Source organism: Physella acuta, unplaced genomic scaffold, assembly GCF_028476545.2.
Source record: "Physella acuta isolate Inbredline_101_S28 unplaced genomic scaffold, ASM2847654v3 ptg001170l, whole genome shotgun sequence".
Classification (NCBI taxonomy): domain Eukaryota; kingdom Metazoa; phylum Mollusca; class Gastropoda; family Physidae; genus Physella; species Physella acuta.
Window position 1 is genome coordinate 112,501 of NW_026732687.1, and position 23,431 is coordinate 135,931.

At 41.4% G+C, this 23,431-nt stretch overlaps 1 protein-coding gene across 1 annotated transcript in view; it reads right to left on the reverse strand.

Annotated features, from left to right (window-relative positions):
* Nucleotides 1-20,140, reverse strand: part of LOC131956693 (protein CBFA2T1) — an 82,591-nt gene extending 62,451 nt beyond the window's left edge. The window contains exon 1 of the mRNA XM_059321244.1: nucleotides 20,010-20,140. Coding sequence (XP_059177227.1) covers nucleotides 20,010-20,136 — 127 coding nt within the window. The 5' untranslated portion in view covers nucleotides 20,137-20,140. The remainder of the gene's footprint in view (nucleotides 1-20,009) is intronic.
* Between the last annotated feature and the right edge of the window lie 3,291 nt (nucleotides 20,141-23,431).

The window sequence follows — 23,431 nt, forward strand, 5'->3', positions numbered from 1 at the left end:
TGGTTTTGTGTGAAGTTTTAGGCTAAGGTGGATGCTTAGGTTTTTGTCTTTTTCTTAAGGTTTGGATTAAAGTAGTATAAAGTAGTATATAAAGTAGTATAAAGTAGTATAGTATAGAATTCTAGTTAGAGTTAGGATTGAGAGAGGGAGGGGGGGGGGGGGGTAATTCCCCAGGGGGGTAATTGACAGGGGGGTAATTGACAGGGGGGTAATTGCTCCGGGGGGTAAATACGGGGGGGAAATGTCCGGGGGGGAAATGTCCAGGGGGGTAATGTCCTGTAGCCGTTCTGGCTATGTTATCGTTAACATACAGACAAATCGGCGATTATAAAGGATAGAGCTTTAAACATTGTAGTAAAATTCGTGAAAATACGGTAAAATTGGCTGTTTCTCTCTATCCTGTTATTGTTAACACGGAGACAACTCGGAGATATATAGAAGAGCGATTAAACATTGCGATAGAATTCGTTAACATATGGGCGGGTTGTTGGGTTTTAGCATGTAGAAAAATGTACGATTATATAGGAGAGCGCTGTAAAAAGTACGTAAAATTCGTTGGAAGTCACTTGTGTTTCTAGTTTTTTAATATGCGTCCAGACGGTAATATCAAATTTTTTTTAATCTGATACAAAGATTTAATTCACCCCTCCCCCCCCCCCCCCACAAAACCCCTTCATTTGTAAAAAAGTGTTTTATTAAACTTAATTTAGGTTGTAGCTTGGGCAAGCTAATGGACAGAGCAGTGGCCAGGGACAAACTTAGAGCCAAACCCACATCCAAAATAATACCTTCATCAACCTAACCCAAGTTTCCGTAGTGTGGTAAACCACGGACCACACACCCAGGATTGGAACTCGTAACCGCTCTCACCACCGTCAAGCCAGCTACCGACTCGGCCAGACAGACAGAAATAGCCTGCACGCATAGCAACAAACAAAAACATTTTTTTTTATATTGAATGCAACAGGTGGACTGCCCCCCCCCCTCCCTTTCCCCATCTACAAACATCCTCTACTTCCCTATACGTCTAAACAGATTGCAGTGTCGAAGTCACCCACCCCTCCCCACTCCACCCTACTCGTAAAAAAAAAAAGAAAAAAATACTTAAAAAAAACTTTTTAAAAAACCACGTTTTTCTTGTGGACTAAAAAGTAGAAAATAACTATTTACATACATTTGATGACAAAAAACGTGGGTACGTTCACCATCAAATTTCCCGACCCATCTGCCCGACCCACGTTTTTTGTCATCAAATGTATGTAAATAGTTATTTTCTACTTTTTAGTCCACAAGAAAAACGTGGTTTTTTAAAAAGTTTTTTTTAAGTATTTTATTTTCTCCTTTTTAGTCCGTTGCTACACATGAAAAACGTGGTTTTTAAAAAAGTTTTTTATATAGTTTATTTTCTACTTTATCTAATGACTTGATTAAGTATGAATTGACTAAGTGTTTATAAATACACGGACTAAAAAAATCTTGAGCGACCAGGATTCGAACCTGGGTTGTCGCGGCCACAACGCGAAGTACTAACCACTATACGATCACGGCCAGCGCGCTCACATCGATTGGGGCCGAAGTAACTGTGTCAACAAGCCTCCAGTCTTGTCGGTATCTTTAGAAATCATGTCCTCAATTTTATGGTCCTTTGGGCGTAATTAAATTAAGCTAATTACGGTCTCTAATTGCTAGTTTTTATGATTGCATCTGAAATTGTTAGGCGAAAGTAACCTGCATGCCAAATTTCAGATCTATAGAGCAATCAGAAGTGGGCTAATTTTCGATGTCAATTTTAACAACAAACACACGCGAAGCTGAGTTAATAAAAACGTGTTAAAAAAAAGAAAAAAATCGGTCCGTTTAATCCTCCGCGGGCCCGTTGTTGTAGCTGGTCTAATGAATGTTTGAAGGCGCGGTGCAGCAAGGAGGGATAGCGGAGACGCGCAGTCTGTCACCCGCGCAACATCTGGTCGCATAGATATTCTACATACATCAACACATACATAATGGGGGGGGGGGGACTGGGTCATGTGACATCTGGCCTCATAGATATTCTACATACATCAACACATACACAATAGCTATCGGGGCCAGTCGCACGCGTAAGCCGTTTAGTTCAATCAAACACGTAGATCGTTCTTGCGACCACGTGTTGCCCGTATCAAAGCTCTGTCCCCCCCGCCCCCGTTTATATATATATATATATATATATATATATATATATATATATATATATATATATATATATATATATATATACATACATATATATATATATATGTGACCTAGGCTAGTTGCATCTATCCTGTTCGCAACGCCAAATGTGACCTTTCCCGAGTCTATCCTGCCCGACAACGCCAATTGTAACGAGTTGAACCACTCATGCTACACAACATCGACTACAGTAGAAAGACTCGAAGATGCAGGTTCGCTATTGATCCTTTTATTACATGAATCAAGAAATGTTTCAATATAACACAATGAATCAACAGAAATGTTTCACAATAATAGTCTGAATCAACTGACCCCCTAACAGTCCTCACTAGGCTTCATATAACTGAATCCACATGTCTATTGTCCTTCTTAACACAATATAACCAACTTGAGTATGTCACACAGACTGACTGATCTAAAGCAAGCGACGACGACGGAAGAGAGAGTACGAGTTCTGCCGTCCCCTCCTATTTATGCCTTGTATCCGTACTCGTCTCCGTACTTGTATTCCTCCGTAATCGATACTTGTACTCGATGTCTCCGACCACTAGTTGCGTAGTTCTAACATACAGTCCGTGGAATAACATCTGCGTCCTATCAATCAAAGTTGACAGGCCGTCTCACTCCTCGTACCGTCTCCCAAAATAGCACGCGTTGGCTTTGAGATTGTTATCAGCCCGACCCAATAAGCCACCTGTTGTGTTGCGTCAGACTGCAATACTGCGTCTCGGCTTCTCGTTCGTTATCAGATTTGTAACTAGTGGCTAGGCCTACCCTAGTCACATCCACCCCTGCCTTTTTTTGTGTGTTTTCAACCACAAACAACGCCTGGCAGGTGCACTCCTCCAGAGTCAATCGCATAATCGTAAAAAAAATTTTATTGTTCCACTCACTGTCCACGACGTCCCATTCGTATACGATTGACAGTTATACCTATTTCACATCTCAACTGTGTCTACATCGTCTTCCTGAGACACAAAACAGTTCTAGAATTCACATCCACCCTTTTCGTTTGGTGCCTTCACCAGTTCACTTTTATAGCTTTTTGAACCGTCTGTTCTCATACCAGCGCGACCATGAAAGACTTGATGGTTGCTGACAAAAAATTTCGTCTTCCTTCTGTTCCTCAAACTTCTCCGCGGACCACTTATCTGATGGTCTACTGTCTCTCTGCTTCTGGAAGGAACGGGATCCTCTTTGTTGCCGTTATCCTTCACTTGTGTATCGCGGTTGTTCTGTTGATGGTGATATGGTTCCGGGATGGGTATGTGAATTTCCGTTATAGTTTCCGGTTCCCTAATTGTCTTGGATTTCCTTGTGTGTAACTGCTCTTCTTGCCTATTCCAATATTTCTTTAATTGAGCAATGTTCGCCCACCGATCCGGTTTGGCGTGATCGATGGGTCTTATCTTAAAGGGGCCACCTGCTGCTTTAGGCATCTCCACGACTTGCCATATCTCCTGTCCCCAGAGATCGTGGATTTTGTTTCTGCCTAACGGGTGGCTACGCAGTAATACCCTGTCATTCAGTTTGAGTGGCGGGTCCTTTGTCTGTACCGGCGGTTCCCTTCGCCGTGCTTCATGTTCTAGTCTTTCCTGTACTACCCTGTACATTTCTCTAATTCTTCTCATATGTTCATTCACATATTCCAGTGCGGTGTATGAGCCAGTCATACTCTCCCTTTTTCCTAGGAACAAATCAAGAGGGAGTCGAGCCTCCCGTCCGAACAGCAACATGTATGGCGTAAAGCCGGTTGTGGCATGGGGTGTGCAGTTGTATAGATATACCAACTCTGGGAGAAAATCAGGCCAACGTTTTTTCTGTTCAGGTTCTAGCGTACGCAGCAAATCATGCATGCTGCGGTTGAACCGTTCACACTGTCCGTTTCCTTTCGGATTAAATGTGGTTGTTCTAGATTTGTTGATCCCGTAGTGGCTGCACAGTTGGTTAATTACTTCTGACTCGAAAGCCCTTCCTTGGTCAGAATGTAATTGTCTTGGTATGCCATATTTGATGAACCAATGTTCTATTAAGACCTTTGCCACTGTTTTGGCAGTCTGATCTCGCGTGGGCACCGCCACCGTCCATTTGGTGAATACATCAGTCATTACCAACACATGTTCCGTCCCATCCGATGATTGCTCCAACGACGTAAAGTCCATCGCCACAATCTCTAGTGGTTTTGTCGCTAGTAGGTGTCCTGATGGCTGTCTCATTTTGACAACTGGCATTTTCGCATGCTGACACCTCACACAAGCCTCACAATGGCGTTTGACCTCCATTTCCATATTGGGCCAGTAACACCTCCGTCGTAATATTTTGTGCGTCCTGTCCTGACCCTGGTGTCCTGCCCTGTCATGTGCCAACCTTAGCACTTCTTCTCTTAACTGTCCAGGCACCACCACCTGGTGTATTGTCCCATCAATTTGGTCATGAATTCTCCGCATGAGAACACCATCCTCTATACTGAGACGGTCCCACTGACTCAGTATTTTCTTTGTTTCTCGACCAAATTGTTCTCTTTCCCTTCTTCCTGGGAATTTTTGTTCCTGGACGTATTTCAATAGCGGTTGTAAGCCACTATCCGTTCTCTGGGCATCTCTTATCTTTTGGTGATTAAGGCAATTAAAATCACTACTGTCCATATGTCCGGGTTCCGTGGATATGTGCTCCACCCCGGTCTGCCCGTTCTGCATCACTTGTACCCCATGAGGGATATCTGTTGACGCTCTGACCTCACCTATTCCTGTCAGTGTTTCTTCCTCATCACCCGGTCTCTCGTAAGGATTCCTTGATAAGGCGTCCGCATTGCCATTGGACCGCCCCGGGCGATACTTTATCTCTAGGTCAAAGAGTGCCAATTCTGCTGCCCATCGCTGTTCGATGGATCCCAACTTTGCTGTCTTTAGGTGGCTCAAGGGGTTATTGTCAGTGTATACCACACATTTAGCACCTAATAGATAGTCCCTGAATTTCTCAGTCACAGCCCATTTTAATGTCAAAAGTTCTAGTTTCATGGCGCTATAATTTGTCATGTTCCTCTCTGATCCCTTCAGAGCTCGACTTGCATACGCAATAACCCTGAAACCTTGCTTTTGTTGTTGTGATAGCACAGCTCCCAGACCTTTGGAGCTGGCGTCAATTTCTAGCCGAAATGGTTTGTCAAAGTCTGCGTATCCCAATATCGGCGCCTCTGTCAAAGCCTTTTTCAATAGCTTAAACGAGTTCAGGCATTCATCAGTCCATAATTCACCTATCAGTTGTGTTTTACCTTTCTTTTTCTCCTTACTGTGTTTCTTTGTCATTTTGTTTACCAAGTCATGCAATGGTGCGGCAATTTTTGCAAAACCCGGCACAAATTTTCTATAATAGGAAGCAAAACCCAAGAATGACCTGACCTCTACCGTAGTTGTTGGTTGTTTCCATTCTTTAACAGCTGCAATTTTATCTGGGTCAGTGGCGATGCCATCCGACGAAATCACGTAACCCAAAAAATGTACCGATTTCAAACCAAAGCAGCATTTGTCTGGGTTCAGCTTTACTCCTATCTCCCTAAGACGGAGAAACACTTGTTCTAATCTTTTTAGATGGTCCTCCCAAGTTTTTGAGTAAACTAGAATATCATCCAAATACACCAACATTATTTGAAATAGAAAGTCACTCATAGCACTCTGCATTACTCGCTGGAATGTAGCAGGTGCATTAGTTAGACCAAACGGCATACGGGTCCACTCGTACAGTCCCAGTGGAGAAATAAATGCAGTTTTATGTTGATCGTTGGGGTGCATGGCCACTTGGTGGTAGCCACTAGCCAAATCCAAGGTAGAAAAAAATCTTGCTCCCCCCAACGCATCAAGACATTCATCAATACGAGGCAAGGGGAATGCATCCCTTCTTGTGATATTGTTCAATTTCCGGTAATCACAACACAGTCTTATCTCCCCTGACTTCTTTTTTACCACTACTATCGGTGCCGCATACGGGCTCGTACTGGTTGTAATAATTCCCTTTTTTAGTAGGTCATTCAGGTGTGCTTTCACCGCCGAGTAGTGACTCGGTGGTAATCTTCGATAAGGTTGCGCCACCGGCTTGTCTTGTAGTAAGGGTATCTGGTGTTTTATTACTTCCGTGTACCCCAAATCACCCTCATACGAGGCAAATATATCACTGTATTTATTCAGCAATTCATTTAGTTTTGGGTCCTCAGTTTCCGGGAATGTATATGATCGGCCATCCTGTTTCTTCACCTCGGCCGTCACATTGACCGACCTAATTGTTACTTCATTACTGCTGGCATTGCTCAGTTCGATGCACTGTGCCGACCTTTGTACCTCGACGTTCTGTGGTACTCCTATCAGAGTATTAGGCGGTATAGAAATTTCCTCATCCAAAACATTTGCCACTAATCCTTGAACTAGTCCATTTTCCGCTGATGTGTATGTCCGCAGTAACACGACGCCTGCCCTCAGTGCGGCGCCACATGGTTCTATCATCACATCACCATTCACGCTTCTATCACCAATTTGTAATGTGATTGCCTTGACCGTGTTTGCCGGGACTGCTGTCCTTCCTCTGGTCTTGGCAAACCTGGCCAACTTGGATCCCCGACCTGGTGTGGTCGATCCGACAATATTTGTAAGAAATTCTGGCAACTGGCCAAGAATATTCATGCCCAACAGGCAAGGTATATTTGACACATTTGTCTCTAGGTTGTGTTTCGTAACGAACACCCCAACCTGCTTCAACCTATGTCCTGCCACCACGACATCCGCCAGAAAATAACCACAGTATGGAATGGTTAGTCCATTAGCTGCCGTCAGGCGCATGCATGTGTCAGACCTCAACCTATGGTCTTTTCCTTTCATCCATTTGGTGTAAAAATTTTCCGTGATCGTCGTCACCTGGGAGCCTGTATCCACAATTGCCTTCACCGCGATGTCCCCAATCGTAATCACCATTTCGGGACAGACTCCCATCATTTTGCTTCTTGGGCCATACCCTCGCCCCTCTGTAGCCTGGCCCTGCCTTACAGAGGACGACCGTTTCCCTGGCAGTACCGTGCCATATGTCCGGGTTGTGAACAGGACAAACAAATTGGTCGACCGTCGGCCGTCCATTGGAGTGATGGCTTGGCCGGACGCGGCCGTCCAACCCGTCCCTGTTTTGTCCCGTTCTTTTCCCGATTCTCAGCTGTTGACCTGCTTTCTAACCTCTCCAAACGTTGGTCAACCTTATCTAGGTGGGCCAACAGTTGAGCCATCATGGTCTCCATCGTGTCGGCCCCTGTGGGTGGGGATTGTCTCTGTTCAGGTACAGAAACTTTGTCCACCGAACAGTTCGATTGGTCCTCATCCTCGGACCTGCGGATCGCTGAGTTCCTGACCTGAAGGAAGGTCAACTGCGGGTCTTTGTGGACCTCCTCTTTCAACTCTCTTCTTAGGATCGGGGTTGCCAGCCCCTCAATGAAATGGTCCCTCAGTAGGCGTACATCAATGTTCGGTGTTTTGACCTTTACCGAATCAAAGGCACTGTTCATCCGGTGTGAGTACTCCATCACACTCTCCGCCAATCTCTGCCTCAAGCCTACGAACCCTGCTAGCAGTTGCGATCCCGACCGTCTCTCCCCAAAGGTCTCCATAATCAGATCCAGCACCTTATCTGGATCTGATTGGATGGTTTTATCGTGGCATTTGACCTCTGCCCTAACCGTCTCTCCTATGCTGCCCATCAGCAGTCTTAATCTTTCCTCTGGTGACATGCCTCTCGAGGCCCAGGCCGCTTTGACCTCTTCACTGAACCTGTTGGTTAAAGTGGGATCACCGTCCCCGTAAAATTTGTTAATGTGGGACTCTCTGGGTAGGACCACTATATGGGTCTGCTTCTCGTCCAGAGTAGACATTTTATCCCGTAAGTAAAACAAAAGAGTTCTTTCTTACCGTGTGTATATGAAAAACTTTTCCTCGATTTTCACAGTTCCTGAATGTCCGAATTCACATACACACAAAACACAGTTATGCACAAGGTTGACTATGGGTGCCTAAATCGGCAAGTCTAGTTTAATTCATCCTGCTCGACGACGCCAAATGTGACCTAGGCTAGTTGCATCTATCCTGTTCGCAACGCCAAATGTGACCTTTCCCGAGTCTATCCTGCCCGACAACGCCAATTGTAACGAGTTGAACCACTCATGCTACACAACATCGACTACAGTAGAAAGACTCGAAGATGCAGGTTCGCTATTGATCCTTTTATTACATGAATCAAGAAATGTTTCAATATAACACAATGAATCAACAGAAATGTTTCACAATAATAGTCTGAATCAACTGACCCCCTAACAGTCCTCACTAGGCTTCATATAACTGAATCCACATGTCTATTGTCCTTCTTAACACAATATAACCAACTTGAGTATGTCACACAGACTGACTGATCTAAAGCAAGCGACGACGACGGAAGAGAGAGTACGAGTTCTGCCGTCCCCTCCTATTTATGCCTTGTATCCGTACTCGTCTCCGTACTTGTATTCCTCCGTAATCGATACTTGTACTCGATGTCTCCGACCACTAGTTGCGTAGTTCTAACATACAGTCCGTGGAATAACATCTGCGTCCTATCAATCAAAGTTGACAGGCCGTCTCACTCCTCGTACCGTCTCCCAAAATAGCACGCGTTGGCTTTGAGATTGTTATCAGCCCGACCCAATAAGCCACCTGTTGTGTTGCGTCAGACTGCAATACTGCGTCTCGGCTTCTCGTTCGTTATCAGATTTGTAACTAGTGGCTAGGCCTACCCTAGTCACATATATATATATATATATATATATATATATATATATATATATATATATATATATATATATATATATATATATATATATATATATAGAGAGAGAGAGAGAGAGAGAGAGAGAGACATTTAACATCTACTTGCCTATATACACTTATATGATGTAGGGCTTTGTGTATGCTTGGGGTAGTGTCGTTTTTTTTTTTACACATCAATAAACATTTATTGAAATGTTACAATTATTGTTAGCTAGTATAGAAGTAGGCCTACGCAACACACACTACACACATACAAACAACACTTTATTTAATCTAATTCTCAACCACCCCTTGGTGTCATTTATCAACAACGTCAATCTTTTTTTTGGAGGATTTTTACCTCCCCCCCCCCCTCTCCACCATCACACATCGTCACAAAAAGCCTGATACCCCGCTAAAATAACGTCACATTTAACCTAACCCCCCCCCTCCAAAGATGCAGTTTAATTATATTTTTAATCAATTTCTGTCTAGATATAGATTGTGCTCGATCAACGCAGTGTATGTTAATCAATCTACAAAAAAAAACAAAAAAAAAAAAAACACAGCTTTAAAAAACGCGACATAAATAAATGGTTAAAATTTGGACGATCATGGTTGTCATTTTTAATAAAACGAAAAAGGTTCATAACATCAAACTTGGAACGGCGTGGTCGGATTCTAGAGCTTATGACCTCTAACCCGAAAGTATCGAGTTCGGATCCCGGGCTCGAGTCTGTAAAACGTTAGGGAATAGTAGTTAGGGCATAGTACTGACCACACTGTCCGCCCCCCCCCCCCCTGTATGCTGGGGTCTTTAGAACTCTACTTCATTTACCCCATGTGTCTTAGGAAAGTTGATGAAGAATACCACCTTATTTGAGATTAGAGCGATACATGTGTGGATTTTGGCGTGGCGTTTAGACTCCGTTATTTGACTCCAATACCACAGATGAAGAAAAAAAAATGACAAATATTTTTCTCTCTCCCCCCCCCCTTCCCCCCCCCCCCCCCCCCCCCCCATGAAATAAAATACAAAACGCTGATGAAGACGTTCGTTCTGAACGATTAATTTCACGGACGTTCGCGCGTTGCATGTTCGTCTGGTGTTCCACAAATTCTCAATACAAGAACATACAAATGGCGTAACTACCCTCCACCCCCCCCCCCCCTTACCACCATATAAAAACTAAAAAAAACAACAACAACCGGCAAAACAAAAAAAGAAATATACATAAATAAACCGATTGAGCAGAAATTGATATTCAAGGCGCATGCGCGATAATAGAAGAGTCACGTGAGAATAGGTGTCGGCGTAAATCAAAGAAATTGTGCAGGGAGACTGCGTGAGCAGGAGGGAGACGAAAAAAATATGGATGGCGCCACCAGCGACACGGTAGCGCGCTAAGCGATTTAACGGCGTGGTGGCGTCGTTCGTCGTGCTAATGAAGGGTGGATGGAAGTGGGGCGTCTTCAGGGTAGTGTAGGGTAGATGGTAGTGGGGCGTCTTCAGGGTAGTGTAGGGTGGATGGTAGTGGGGTGTCTTAATGGTAGTGTAGGGTGGATGGTAGTGGGGCGTCTTCAGACCTCATGGTAGTGTAGGGTGGATGGTAGTGGGGCGTCTTCAGGGTAGTGTAAGGTGGATGGTAGTGGGGCGCTTTCAGGGTAGTGTAGGGTGATGGTAGTGGGGTGTCTTCATGGTAGTGTAGAGTAGATGGTAGTGGGGCGTCTTCATGTTAGTGTAGGGTGGATGGTAGTGGGGCGTCTTCAGGGTAGTGTAAGGTGGATGGTAGTGGGGCGTCTTCATGGTAGTGTAGGGTGGATGGTAGTGGGGTGTCTTCAGGTTAGTGTAGAGTGGATGGTAGTGGGGTGTCTTCAGGGTAGTATAGAGTGGATGGTAGTGGGGTGTCTTCATAGTAGTGTAGGGTGGATGGTAGTGGGGTGTCTTCAGGGTAGTGTAGAGTGGATGGTAGTGGGGTGTCTTCATGGTAGTGTAGAGTAGATGGTAGGGGGGCGTCTTCAGGGTAGTGTAGGGTGAATGGTAGTGGGGTGTCTTCATGGTAGTGTAGAGTAGATGGTAGTTGGGCGCCTTCATGTTAGTGTAGGGTGGATGGTAGTGGGGCGCCTTCATGTTAGTGTATGGTGGATGATAGTGGGGCGTCTTCATGTTAGTGTAGAGTAGATGGTAGTGGGGCGTCTACATGCTAGTGTAGGGTGGATGGTAGTGTGGTGTCTTCAGGTAGTGTAGATGGTAATTGGGCGTCTTCATGATGGTGTAGGGTAGATGGTAGTGTGGTGTCTTCAGATAGTGTAGAGTAGATGGTAGTGTGGTGTCTTCAGATAGTGTAGGGTGGATGGTAGTGGGGCGTCTACATGTTAGTGTAGGGTGAATGGTATTATAGAGTCTACATGCTAACGAAGAGAATGGCATTGGGTGCCTTTGTACACAATGTCCGTGTGAACACTATAACTTGTGTACTGTTACAGTTGCAGTCATCATTGAAAATGAGAGTGAAAGATCTTAAGTCTTCCTCTTGCTATTAATTTTTAAAAATGTATATCCTTTTTTTCGCCTCAGACATGTAATTTACAGCGTCAGTTTGCCTTGCCATGTTCGCTTTAGTATTAAAGTTTGTAAGGACTGATACAGATTTACAATATTAATATTTCTTTCTTACTTGTAGCCTACTTTCATTCATTTAAGATGGTTTACTTATACATAGATCTAATACAAAACGTCTAATTACAATTTTATTTTAAAAAAATGCAAATGCAAATGTGTAATTAAATGATGATTCAAGGGATTTTTTTTCCCATCGGTGTTGTGGGCTGAGGGGGGGTCTTGGGCTTTTAACTACAGCTGAAAAAAAATTGGGATTACAGAGAATTAATATGATACAAATTTTAAGCAACTGGAAAACTTGTTATTACAATGAGACACATTATTTTCTTTCAAACATCCATATCTATAGCAGTCCTGCCACAGTTATTTTTTTTAACTTTAATTTTTTAAAATTTGATTTATTTGTTTTAAACATTTAAAATAGTAATAATAATTTATTTGATGGTTTTACACCGCCTCAAACACACGAACATCAGTTTTATATATAATAATTAAATGGAGAAAATAAAATGACATAAGAACTAGACTAAAGTAAGGTGTGCAAACTCGGTTTCTTTTGACTGCTTAGTTTACTGTGCTCCATCCTCAGCTGCGAAGTCAAGGGTTCACACTGTAGCTACCCATGGACAGATATAGAAACGACCGTGGGAGAAGGTTCTCTGTAATACTCATACTGATCCATCATTCCAAAATTTTCCATGACACAAAATTAATTATCTATCTATATATATAATTCTCTTCTGGGATCAGTTAGAAAACAAGCTGCAAGCGCGCCTTTGCAGTCCCCTCTCTTCCTCTCTATCACTATCACTACCACCCCCACCCCACCCCCACACGATCTGGTGAATGGTGTTCACTCTGTTTACATTTTACAATCACAGAGACGGGTTTGGTGACGGCTATTAGGGGCAGATAATTTAGTTTGAAACGATTTTAAACTTAGAGGAGGTAACTAAGAGGAGGCTGCTTTCACGTGGGGGGGGGGGGGGGGGGGTAGTGTTTTTAAGCAAATATTTTCAATGGCAGCATTGGTACTGTCGAATTCACAAATTATAAATTACTGAAAAGTAGAAAAAAAAACAACTAAATAGCGGCGTATGATACGCAGCGGGTCGGCTCGTATATATAATTCTCTTCTGGGAGCCGTTAGAAAACAAGCTGCAAGCGCGCGCCTTGCAGACCCCTCTCTTCCTCTCTATCGCTACCACCCCCCACCCCCACCCCACCCCCCACACCCACCCCCCTCACATGGTCAGGTGAGTTGTAGTTCACGCTAAATGTTTACAAAACAATCGTAGACCCGGGTTTGGTGACGGCTATTAGGGGCAGATAATTCAGTTAGAAACTATTTTAAACTTAGAGGAGGTAACTAAGAGGAGGCTGCTTTCACGGGGGGGGGGGGGGGGGGGGGGGGGGGGGAATGGGGGTTTGGTGTTTTAAAGCAAATATTTTCAGTGGCAGCATTGGTACTGTCGAATTCACAAATTATGAATTACTGAAAAGTAGAAAAAACAATTAAATAGCGGCGTATGATACATCGCGGGTCGGCTCGTTATTAATATTTAAATGATTTCAATATTTAATTTGTTTTAAATTAAATTTTTTTTAAATACTTTTTTATGCAATTAAAACAAGTACATTAACATCAATTTCTTTACATAATTTCGAACATCAAATGAAAACGAAAGGTTTTGCAAAAGTACATAATGAATATTTACATGACCTCCACTATTTGGAAGAGGTAGAAACCGGAAACATAAGTTTTCACTAACTAGTGATTAAAATTATGATTTGCTTTTCTAAATAATGTATGTTGTATTTATAATTAGTAAAGTTTTTAAGCTTGTGTATATGTATGTGTAAAAATAATTTTATAATACAAGCAGTTCAGAATCTATATCAGTAATTATACAAAACAATTATTCTTATGTTGTATATAAATATTCAATGATGATTAGCATTTTGGTTTTTATTACTGTTAACTTTCTTAATATTTTAAGCAACTTTTCGGTTCTTAGTTATAGGTTGTTTCCCTTGAAAGGATTTTCATAAATGGAGAGTAAATTAAATTAATTTTCCTAAAAACATTAACTTATATTTTTACAATCTTTCATTTAGTCTGTTTGTTTGTTTGTTTTTGGATTTGTTGCAAATCTTAAAACTCTTGTAACTATTTCTTAATATAATTAGATGTTTAATTAGTCATTAAAAGTTAATTAAACGGTTTCGAAACAAAGGGAAGATATTACAATTAAATCATTAGATAGATTGCTAGATTTCATAACAGAAGGGGAGATAACTAGTTAGACGCAATAATACTAACAGTCTAGTGAGCTGTAGTTCACGAGAATGTTTGTTTATATTTGTTTTATCCAATACTGCAATTTGGAACTTGAAAGATAAAAAGGAAGTGATCTCCCCTAAACTTTATTGTATATTCTTTAAAAAAAAAGAATAGAATCGCGTAGAAAAAAAGAATTGCGCACCAATTGAAGGCAAACAATGTTTGTATAATAGAGCGGAACATTAGTGCTTTATAAAGGAAACTTTAATTAATTTTTAATAAGTTAATCAAACATCTAGTTAAGCCAAATTTTATGCTAAAAGGCATTGTCATCGAGTTTTGAACTACGTAGAACGTTTGAAAGAAATCGGTCCGGTGGAAGTGGTAAAAGTTTTGCTAGCAAGTTTCCACCCATGACGGACGATAGACAGATGAATCAAGATAGAAAATGTTTTATGCATTTTAAAAAATTGGAAATAGCGTCACCAGAAAACACCTACCATTAGAAAGAAACCAGCGAATAAGATATTACAATTATTTATTAAACTTGGTCAAACTACCTAAAATGGTACTCACGTTATTGATATTTTAGAAACCAGAAATGTAATAAATTACCATCTCCGGATAAAGGAGGTCACCAAAAAAAATTTGAAATAATCCAAATATAAGATCTTATAATTATATATGAAATTTTGTCTACCTAATGGAAACAGTATTTTAGGAATCATGTTCTCAAGGAAATATAGCAACGTACCATTTCCGGTTACCGGAAATCTTACAAAAGATGAAAGGAACTTTCACATACAATGTAATAATTATGTTTGAAATTCTGCCTAGCTAGCTTTAATGGTACTTAATGTATCACCTTTAGAGAGACCAGAAGTAGAGTACGTACCACTTCCGGTTACCGAAAATAGTACAAAAGGTGATACAGATTAACATTTCCGGGGGGGGGGGAGGCGGACACTGTTAAAAATATATATTTCGTTTAAATTTCATTTCGTTCGGGGCGGGGGGAGGTCGGCGGTAGACTTTCTTGGGGAGAGGGACGACGACTGAGCCCCCCCCCCCCCCCCCTCCCCGCCCCCGAAGAGTTGCCTGAAAGAAACTCTGTCCACCTACTGACCTGCTTCTGCATGACCTACCCCCTTTTTATTTTGCCCAAAGGATTTTAAGTGAGACACCAAAAACTGTTTCCCAGAAAAATTCGCAAACAAAAAATTGCGCAACCGAAAAACTGCGCAGACAGAAAAATGCGCAAATACAAACTAATTATACTAATACAAATTTTGTCATATTTAGCGAACATGTTTTTTTATGCAACAATATACATATATTAACACTTTTTAATATATTTTTTTTCATAAATGCTCGTTTTCAGAACACAAAATGCCTTTGAGCAAATTTTTGTGCGCGGTTTCAGTTGCGCAGTTTTCAGTTGCGCATCTTTCCAGTCGCTCGAACCTAAACAAATCTGTGGACAGTCTAAGTTTTTATATTCTCCCCCATAAATATAGGAATTGCTCTCACAAATATATAACACGTTTTAAAAGGTCGGGATACTTCTTTGCGCGAAGATAGCTCACATAAATTGATGACGTCATTTTGTTGATTGTTTTCTATTTTTAAAAAAAAAAAAAAAAAAAAAAAAAAAAAAAAAAAAAAAAAAAACCCACCCCGAAATTGTCCGTTTCAGCAAAGCTGTCGTGTTTATCTGGAGGACTGTCAGAGGCTTAAAAGGTCTTGGAGTGCTGACCTAGAGGGTGCAGATTGGCGCGCATCATTTTCCTTATCGTCGGAGATAAATTTAAAGGCATACAATTACGTTTGTAATGAAATGTTGCTTTTAGGGGGGGGGGGGGGAGGGGGTAGTAAATGGGGTGGAGGGAAGGGGGTGTGGAGGATAGGATAGAAACTGCCTGACAAGCCAGTTCACCCTGATCTGACAAAAAGTGATGACGTGACGTAGTTGGCAACGAAATTTTTTTCTTCCTTCACACAGCCGCTTAAAAAAAAGTTTTCATAACGTGCAAATCTTTAGGATGCTGTTAAACCTGTTTCACGTTTTCGTTAAAATCACATGTTTTAATTATTTTTTTTTTACTAAAGCTATCAAGACGATAATTTGATACAAGATGTCTTTTTGAACCACTACGCAAAAAAAAATATATTGAAATTAAAGCTTGAAATATTTTTTTATTATAAAAGAAAGGAATGGCTACATATAATTGTAATAATAATGTAGACGCCAATGTGTATAGCATAGTTGTCGTAATTTTGATTTCCCACTGTGTGTGTTGTTATATGTGTTTTATTAGCTATGTCGTGCAACACGTGTCGTATGTGTCGTGCGGCATGTGTCGTATGACATGTGTCGTGCTTCATAAGGCTGTTTTTGCACGCCCAGTTAGCTTTCATCTTTGATATCAATTATATGTTTCCGACCAATGCCCCCATCCCCACACACACTCACACATCAAACCACTAGAAACTCAATTCTTTTCCAATTTCCAATTTTAAAAAAAACATAAATTACATTACAAATTTATATATATATATATATATATATATATATATATATATATATATATATATATATATATATATATATATATATATTACATTTATCATAAACTTGAACTATAAACAATATAAAGAATAGATCATCTTAAAAAAGTCTGCAACGATCTAACGTTACCAATGGGTATGGGAGATAATTCATGTTGCTGGAGAACTATTCAATCCGGATGGCCCGTCCATCTGTCGACTTTGAGAACCACTGATTAGGCTCCATCTCTCCGATCTCGCGGTATTCCCAACCTAACGAGATTTGTCCGCGATTTGTTTCCATGACGTGTCACCTTGTGATCCGATGTTATCGGACTTTTTACCTTCAGCGGTTCTCAAACGATTAAGGGATTTGGATTTTTTTAAATTGAAAATTATTTTAAAAAAAATAACATCAAAATCCAGAACAGTTTAAAAGTATTCCGGGTAATAAGGAGGGGTGGGGGTATTATTTATCTGATGAAGAAATGGAAGTCGGGGGGTGAGGGGGACGGTCCAGATTCCAGACCAGGTACCCATGTGGCCACAAACGACAGTTTTGCAAAAGACCACGTGACCGCCATCCAGGTTGTTGTCAGAGTGGCAATTTTGGCGGGGCGTGGATGGCCAGGCAGTTGTGAGAGTAGGCCATGTGGTCAATGGCCAGGCAGTTGTAATAACAGCCAAGTGGAAAGTGGATGGCCAAGCAGTTGTGACATAGGCCATGCGGCCAATAGCCAGGTAGTGGTTAGAGGCCATGTGGCCACTGGCCAGTTAGTTGAAATAACAGCCATGTGGAACGTGGATGGCCAAACAGTTATGAAATAGGCCGTGTGGCCAATGGCCAGGCAGTGGTTAGAGGCCATGTGGCCACTGGCCAGGCACTTGAAATAACGGCCATGTGCTGAATCGTAAGAGGCCATGTGGTCACCCACGCAGGCTGTTATGAGAGTGGCCATGTGGCGAGTGGGTGACCGATTGTGAAAGAGGCCATGTGGCCACTGGCCAGGCAGTTGTTAAAGAGTGGCCATGTGTCGACCTCATCTTTTGTTTTGGGTTGAGGAGGGGATAAAAAAAAAGGAGGGCGAGGGCAATGGATGAAATAAAGAAAAAGGGGGGACGGGGAGGGGGGGGGGTGCGAGGGGATTCCAGACTTGAAGCAGACTTGGCGGCGCCAGACAAGAGCTCGCCATATGCGCTTCCCATCAGCCGGCTGGCAGTGATGCCATCGGCCCGATGTAACGAAACCATATCCCCCTCCATTTATCCGGGCCGCGAGCCACGTCTACCTCAGGCAAGCAAGGTTGGCTGCTGGTACGGACATTCATCGCATGGGTTTTTTTTTTTTTTTTTTTTTTTTTTAAAACATGTTTAGCGGTATGTACGGATAAGCAGCCTCGTTGAAACAAGACAAGACAAGGGTTTTGGCTAAATGGACGGATGCGAGAAATGGCATTCGTTTTTCTGTGATGTCGGGGAAGGGGGGAGGGGGGGGTGGTAAGAAAGGGGGGGGGGGGGATACAGCATTACCACATGTTCTTCTGTTCAGCCCGCACATGTAAATACTCTAACAGGCAATGTGCAACATTTTGCATTATCTATTTGTGCCAGGTACGGGTAAAGAGGTGGGACTAATATGTTTAAAAAAATAAAAAAATCCTCCAAAAATGAATAATAAATGGGGTGGATGAAAGGGGGGGGGGGGGGGGTGATTTCATGCACAAAGGGATCCTGGTTTTGCTTCTATTGGCGCTTGCATATTCATTCTCTTCTCGTACAATGTATAAATAACCATGGCGGTCTGTTTTTCGTTGAGTCGTGAGGCCTAATATCTTTTGTCATTCATTATAAACAATTCTGTTTCGGTCACGCATTTTATAGAGAGAACGAGGGGGGAAATATTTAAAACGGTTATTTTAAACAATGATAAGTGAAAAGCTATTTTTAAAATTTTTGTTAATAGTTAGGGTCATGTAAGAAATTTTTAATTTTTTTTTTGGAGTTCGTTGACTCGGTGGATCTAATTACGTTTTTTAAAAAGCAGATATAATGTGTTACAGAGGCGTAGCGACCCTTCCCGGTGCCAGGGGACAAACTTTCAATTTGGCGCCCCCCCCTCCCCTTCCCCCGAGGACAAACTTTCAATTTGCCCCCCCCCATATATTTTTTATATTTATAATGCAAACCTTTTAATTTTTTTGCAACCCATTTTGGTGCCCCTTAGGGTCGGCGCCCTGGGACATATGTACCCCCCCCCCTCGCTACGCCTCTGATATGTTATTGCTTTGATTTTTTTTTTGTTTTTTTTTTTTAAATTTAAAAATAAATTATTTTGAAAATTTGTTGTTTTTTTTTCAAAATCTCGTAATGTTAAAGAAATTGTAAAATATAATTCCTTTTATCTGTGGCAGGTTATCTGCGCACCAATCACGTACTAAATAATTTTTTCTTATAACAACGTAGACAAAACTCTCGTCAGTGTATGAATATGACAATTGATGTGTCAAAAAAAATGACGAAATGTAATTTTATTGTGACAAAATATTTCGAGTGGTAAACGTAGAGCACATGCGAGCTAACTCGAAAGCGTGGGTTCGAATCCCGGGCCGGAGACCGTACGATGTTACTGAGCCCACCCAGCCTTAATGGAAACACCACTATCTAAATAAAAGGTTTATGCGAAATGTTGCGAACAATTGACATTGTAAGGAAAACACGTGAGCTCTACTTCATCTGCATCTATACGGTATAAAGGTAACTTCAATAATCGAGTATTTATTGGGACATAGAGGTTCAATTAATAGTGTGGGTTTTTACAAATTAGTTGGTTAAAATTAGGGTTTGTGGTTGTTTATAAATATAGTTGGTAATAGCGTAGTTTATAAATGTAGGTGGCTTTCAATTAGTAAGTTTAAGCATTTTTAGGGAGCCCTACCGAAATTTTTATCTGAACTTATTTTTCAACTGTATAAAAATATACCTCGACTGATAATATAATTGAATTTTTTAAAATAATTGGCGTATGTTTTAAAGTAATGGGCCGCATGTATTAATGTAATGGGCCGCATGTTTTAAAGTAATAGGCCGCATGTTGTAATGTAATGGGCCGCATGTTGTAATGTAATGGGCCGCATGTTGCAATGGACCACGTGTTTTAAAGTAATGGGCCGCATGTTGTAATGTAATGGGCCGCATGTATTAATGTAATGGACCGCATGTATTATTTCAATGAGCTGGATGTTTTATAAATTCAGGAAGCCGCCTATGGCTCTGTATCAATGTTTCTTTCAGACATTTTCTCCGGGGTAGCGCTATAAAGTTTTTGAAGGGGGGGGGGGGGGGGAGGGTATAAATTTCCGGGGGGGGGGGGGAGAGGCAAACACTGGTTGAAGTAATTTAATTTTGTATTTAAAAAAAATTCTATTTCTTTGAGGGGGGGGGGGGGGCAGCGCTCCCCGAAAAAAAATGCATGAAAGAAACTCCGCTCTGTTAACGTGACACCCTTACAGTGACGCCAGTAGAATGAAAACAGACTTACATTTGGCCGTGAAGGGGTCAATGAACGAGGGCCGCTCGAGGGCGAAGATGCCGCTGTACCTCTGAGGGTTGGAGTAGACCAACCTCAGCAGGCTGATAGAGTTCCTCTGCTGTCTACTGCTGTCCATGCTGCTGTCTACTGCTGTCCATCCTGCTGTCTCATCCTGTACAGCCGGCACTGGGGAGAGGAAAATATAGATACATGGGAGAATTGTGTACAAGATGTGTACATGGGAGAATTGTGTACAAGATGTGTACATTAGAGTATAGTGGACAATTGTGTAAAAGATGTGGGCTTGGTAGGGGAAAGGTGTACGTAAAATGTATAGATAGGACATAAAGTAGTGGAATAGAAGTGTAAACAAGGTGTCGAGATAGGGCACGACCCAATCAATATTTATTGATGGCATATGGCAGAATCAATCACATATGAACAAATATGACATGACAGAATCAATAGCATATGAATAGATATGACATAATCAATAACATATGAATAGATATGACATGGCATATGACATTAAGACAACCAGCACAATGCTGGACCAATACAGCGGTCCCCAAAATACCCAGGACATGAACCCACTGATTAAAGAACTTGTCACTACCTGTGGGAATCCCTGCTAGAGATGTACTAAGGCTAGAGAGTACAACGGTGTAGTACTTTCGGTTTGGGTGGTCACGTGGGGCTGGGGGAGATCGCTGATTGGCTCTTTTCTGTAGTGGGTTTTCTATAGTATAGGCAGGGGTCTCCAAACTACGGCCCGCGGGCCGAATGCGGCCCGCGAGGTCCTCTCATCCGGCCCGCGGCGATCTTTTTGTTCACACAATAAATGTTTGTTGGAGGTGGCTGAGGAACTTTGCCCATAAAATTCAAAACAATTACAAAATGTACCTTTGGGTGCAAATACCATTGCCTGTCGTGTTGCAGACATTGGTGAAAACATTGTGATTCAAATAGCGAAAAATGTAAGCACGTTTTGCCCTTTTTAAAATTGCAATGGATGAGTCGCTGGAAAGCTGTTTCACCTCTCTACTTCTTGTATTCATTAGAGGTGTGCATGAAGACATGAACATAACACAAGAGCTGGCTTCCCTACATAGAATGTATACTACCGGAGAGGATAGCTAACAATAGATAGCTCAGAGACATGTTGAAAGATACAAACACAGAATCGCAAGATTTACCAAATTTCACAGCAGTAATATGGATAGTTTGCGAGAGAGTTATGAGCAGAGTATTTAAGTTAAGAAAGGAAATAGATGACTTCCTGGAAAGTAAAGGCAAGCCAAAGCCATTAATGTCTGATGAAGAGTGGTATAGAAATTGGCCTCTGCTGCAGACATAACTAGTCATTAAAATTTTCTGAACCTAAAATTAAGAGAGGGAAATATAGTTTCTGATCTATACACCCACTAAAGGCTTTCAGATCCAAAGTTGTCATGTTTTTGGAACAAGTACAGGCCAACAAGTTGATGAACTTTTAGCAGTTCAAGGTCTTTACGACTGAAACAACCACTGAGTTCCCCACGTCATTTGCACGCGAGATCATTAAAGACTTAAAGCTGCAGTTTCAGTAGCAGTTTTCTGACTTGGATTTAAAAGAAGAAGAAGTGAGACTGTTTCAAAATCCATTTAAAGCAAATGTGGCCAGTTGCAAAGATTAACTGCAGCTGGAGGTCATTGAATTGCAAGCAAATGACTCCCCCCCCCCCCCTGAAGAGTTGCTTAGAGAAACTCTGACCCCCCAACTTATATTTGATAGTTAATGTGGCCCTCGGGCTGAAAAGTTTGGAGACCCCTAGTATAGAGTATAGAGTATAGAGTATAGACGTAAGCCTCGGAAAAAAAAGAAAAACTATTTTTAAGTTGAGCTAGTTTTATGTTTCAAACATTAGTTAATCGTGTACCGTATTGAGGCGGATTAAGGAGCAGATGCAGATTAAGCATGGACGGGGCGGATTATGGCGCAGATGCAGATTAAGGTACAGGGTCTGATTAAGTTAAGAGGGCGGATTAAGGTGCAGATTGGGCTAAATGGTACAGGAGCGGATTAAAGAACAGTATAAGGTGCTAGGGAGGAATAGGGTGTAGGGTGGAATAAACTGCTACAGAGGGTTAGGGTGTAGGGATGGGAATAAACTGCTACGGAAGATTAAGGTGCAGGGGACTCAGGGTGAAATTTATCCGATGTTGGCTCTGACAAATATAGTATAAGTAATACATGTAATTTGTGATCATATCTTATTATATGGCTTAAGGAAAACTGGCTGTCGTCTCTATTGTAATGTTACCTTTAGTATAGCCTTTCACCAACCTGCCCCGTATATTTGGGGGGGGGGGGGTAGGATGTCCAATACCACGATACAAGAAATAAAGCCGTGCTCTACAGTGTGACTGATACTTATCCTAATTTATAAAAGGCCATGTGCGCTCTTCTCTCTCTCTCTCTCTTTCTCTGTCCGCAAAAAATTTTCGCCGGACATCACGTCAGAATCGGCAGCGGTATATGGAGAACTTTTTACGGACTTTTGTTGAAAATAATATGTTAGATGTTTTAAATGTATAACCACAATTTTACTTAAAGAAGAAAAATAAAAATTAAAGGCGTATTCGAATGTAGAGAAACAGTATTATTTATGCAACCGGAAAAGCATTAATATATGTGAAAAAGAACGCATAAAACTGTGACGTCACTATTGCTTATACATTAACTAATGACGTCATCTGCCGTGTTAAGAATGAAAAGAAATGAACTATTTCATTCAAATTTGATTTAGATCTACGTACACTATGAAATGTATACAACACAATTTTTCCGGCCTAAACTCATAAAATTTATTTTATGTATTTGGATTCTAGATCTAGACTAGATTCTAAATCTAAATCTAAATCTACGCAATAACTAGACTAGATCTAGACGTAGACGCTAAGATCTAGATTTAGACTCTAACTTCTCTAAAATCAATTCCAAAAATAAATTTCTATATTAGGACTAAACTATTTCAAGACTTATTTATTTTATACAAAATCTTTGTTTGGAACTGGCTAATTTGAGATAAAAAAATTAATTTGAAAGAATAGGCATATTCGCGTAAGTTAAGATTTTAAAATACGTGTTTCATTCTCCCAATATTATAAGGTGCCTAAATAGCGGAGATGTTAGTGTACATTAAACCACGCAGGTGGTGCGGGTTCGAGACACACCAAGTCAACTTGGTTAATGTATTTTTTTTAATTATGCTCGGGCTAAACTTAAAAAAAAATTCTTTTAGGAATCTAGATCTAGATCTAGATTGTCGGGTGTCCGATAGGGCACTTCCCGGCGCCGCAGGCGCTTCAAATTTGGCAGGATCTTGCCTTGGGGCGACAGAACACGGGGGCCGGTTGGCCGAAAAGTCTACGATGAGGGGGTCAAAACT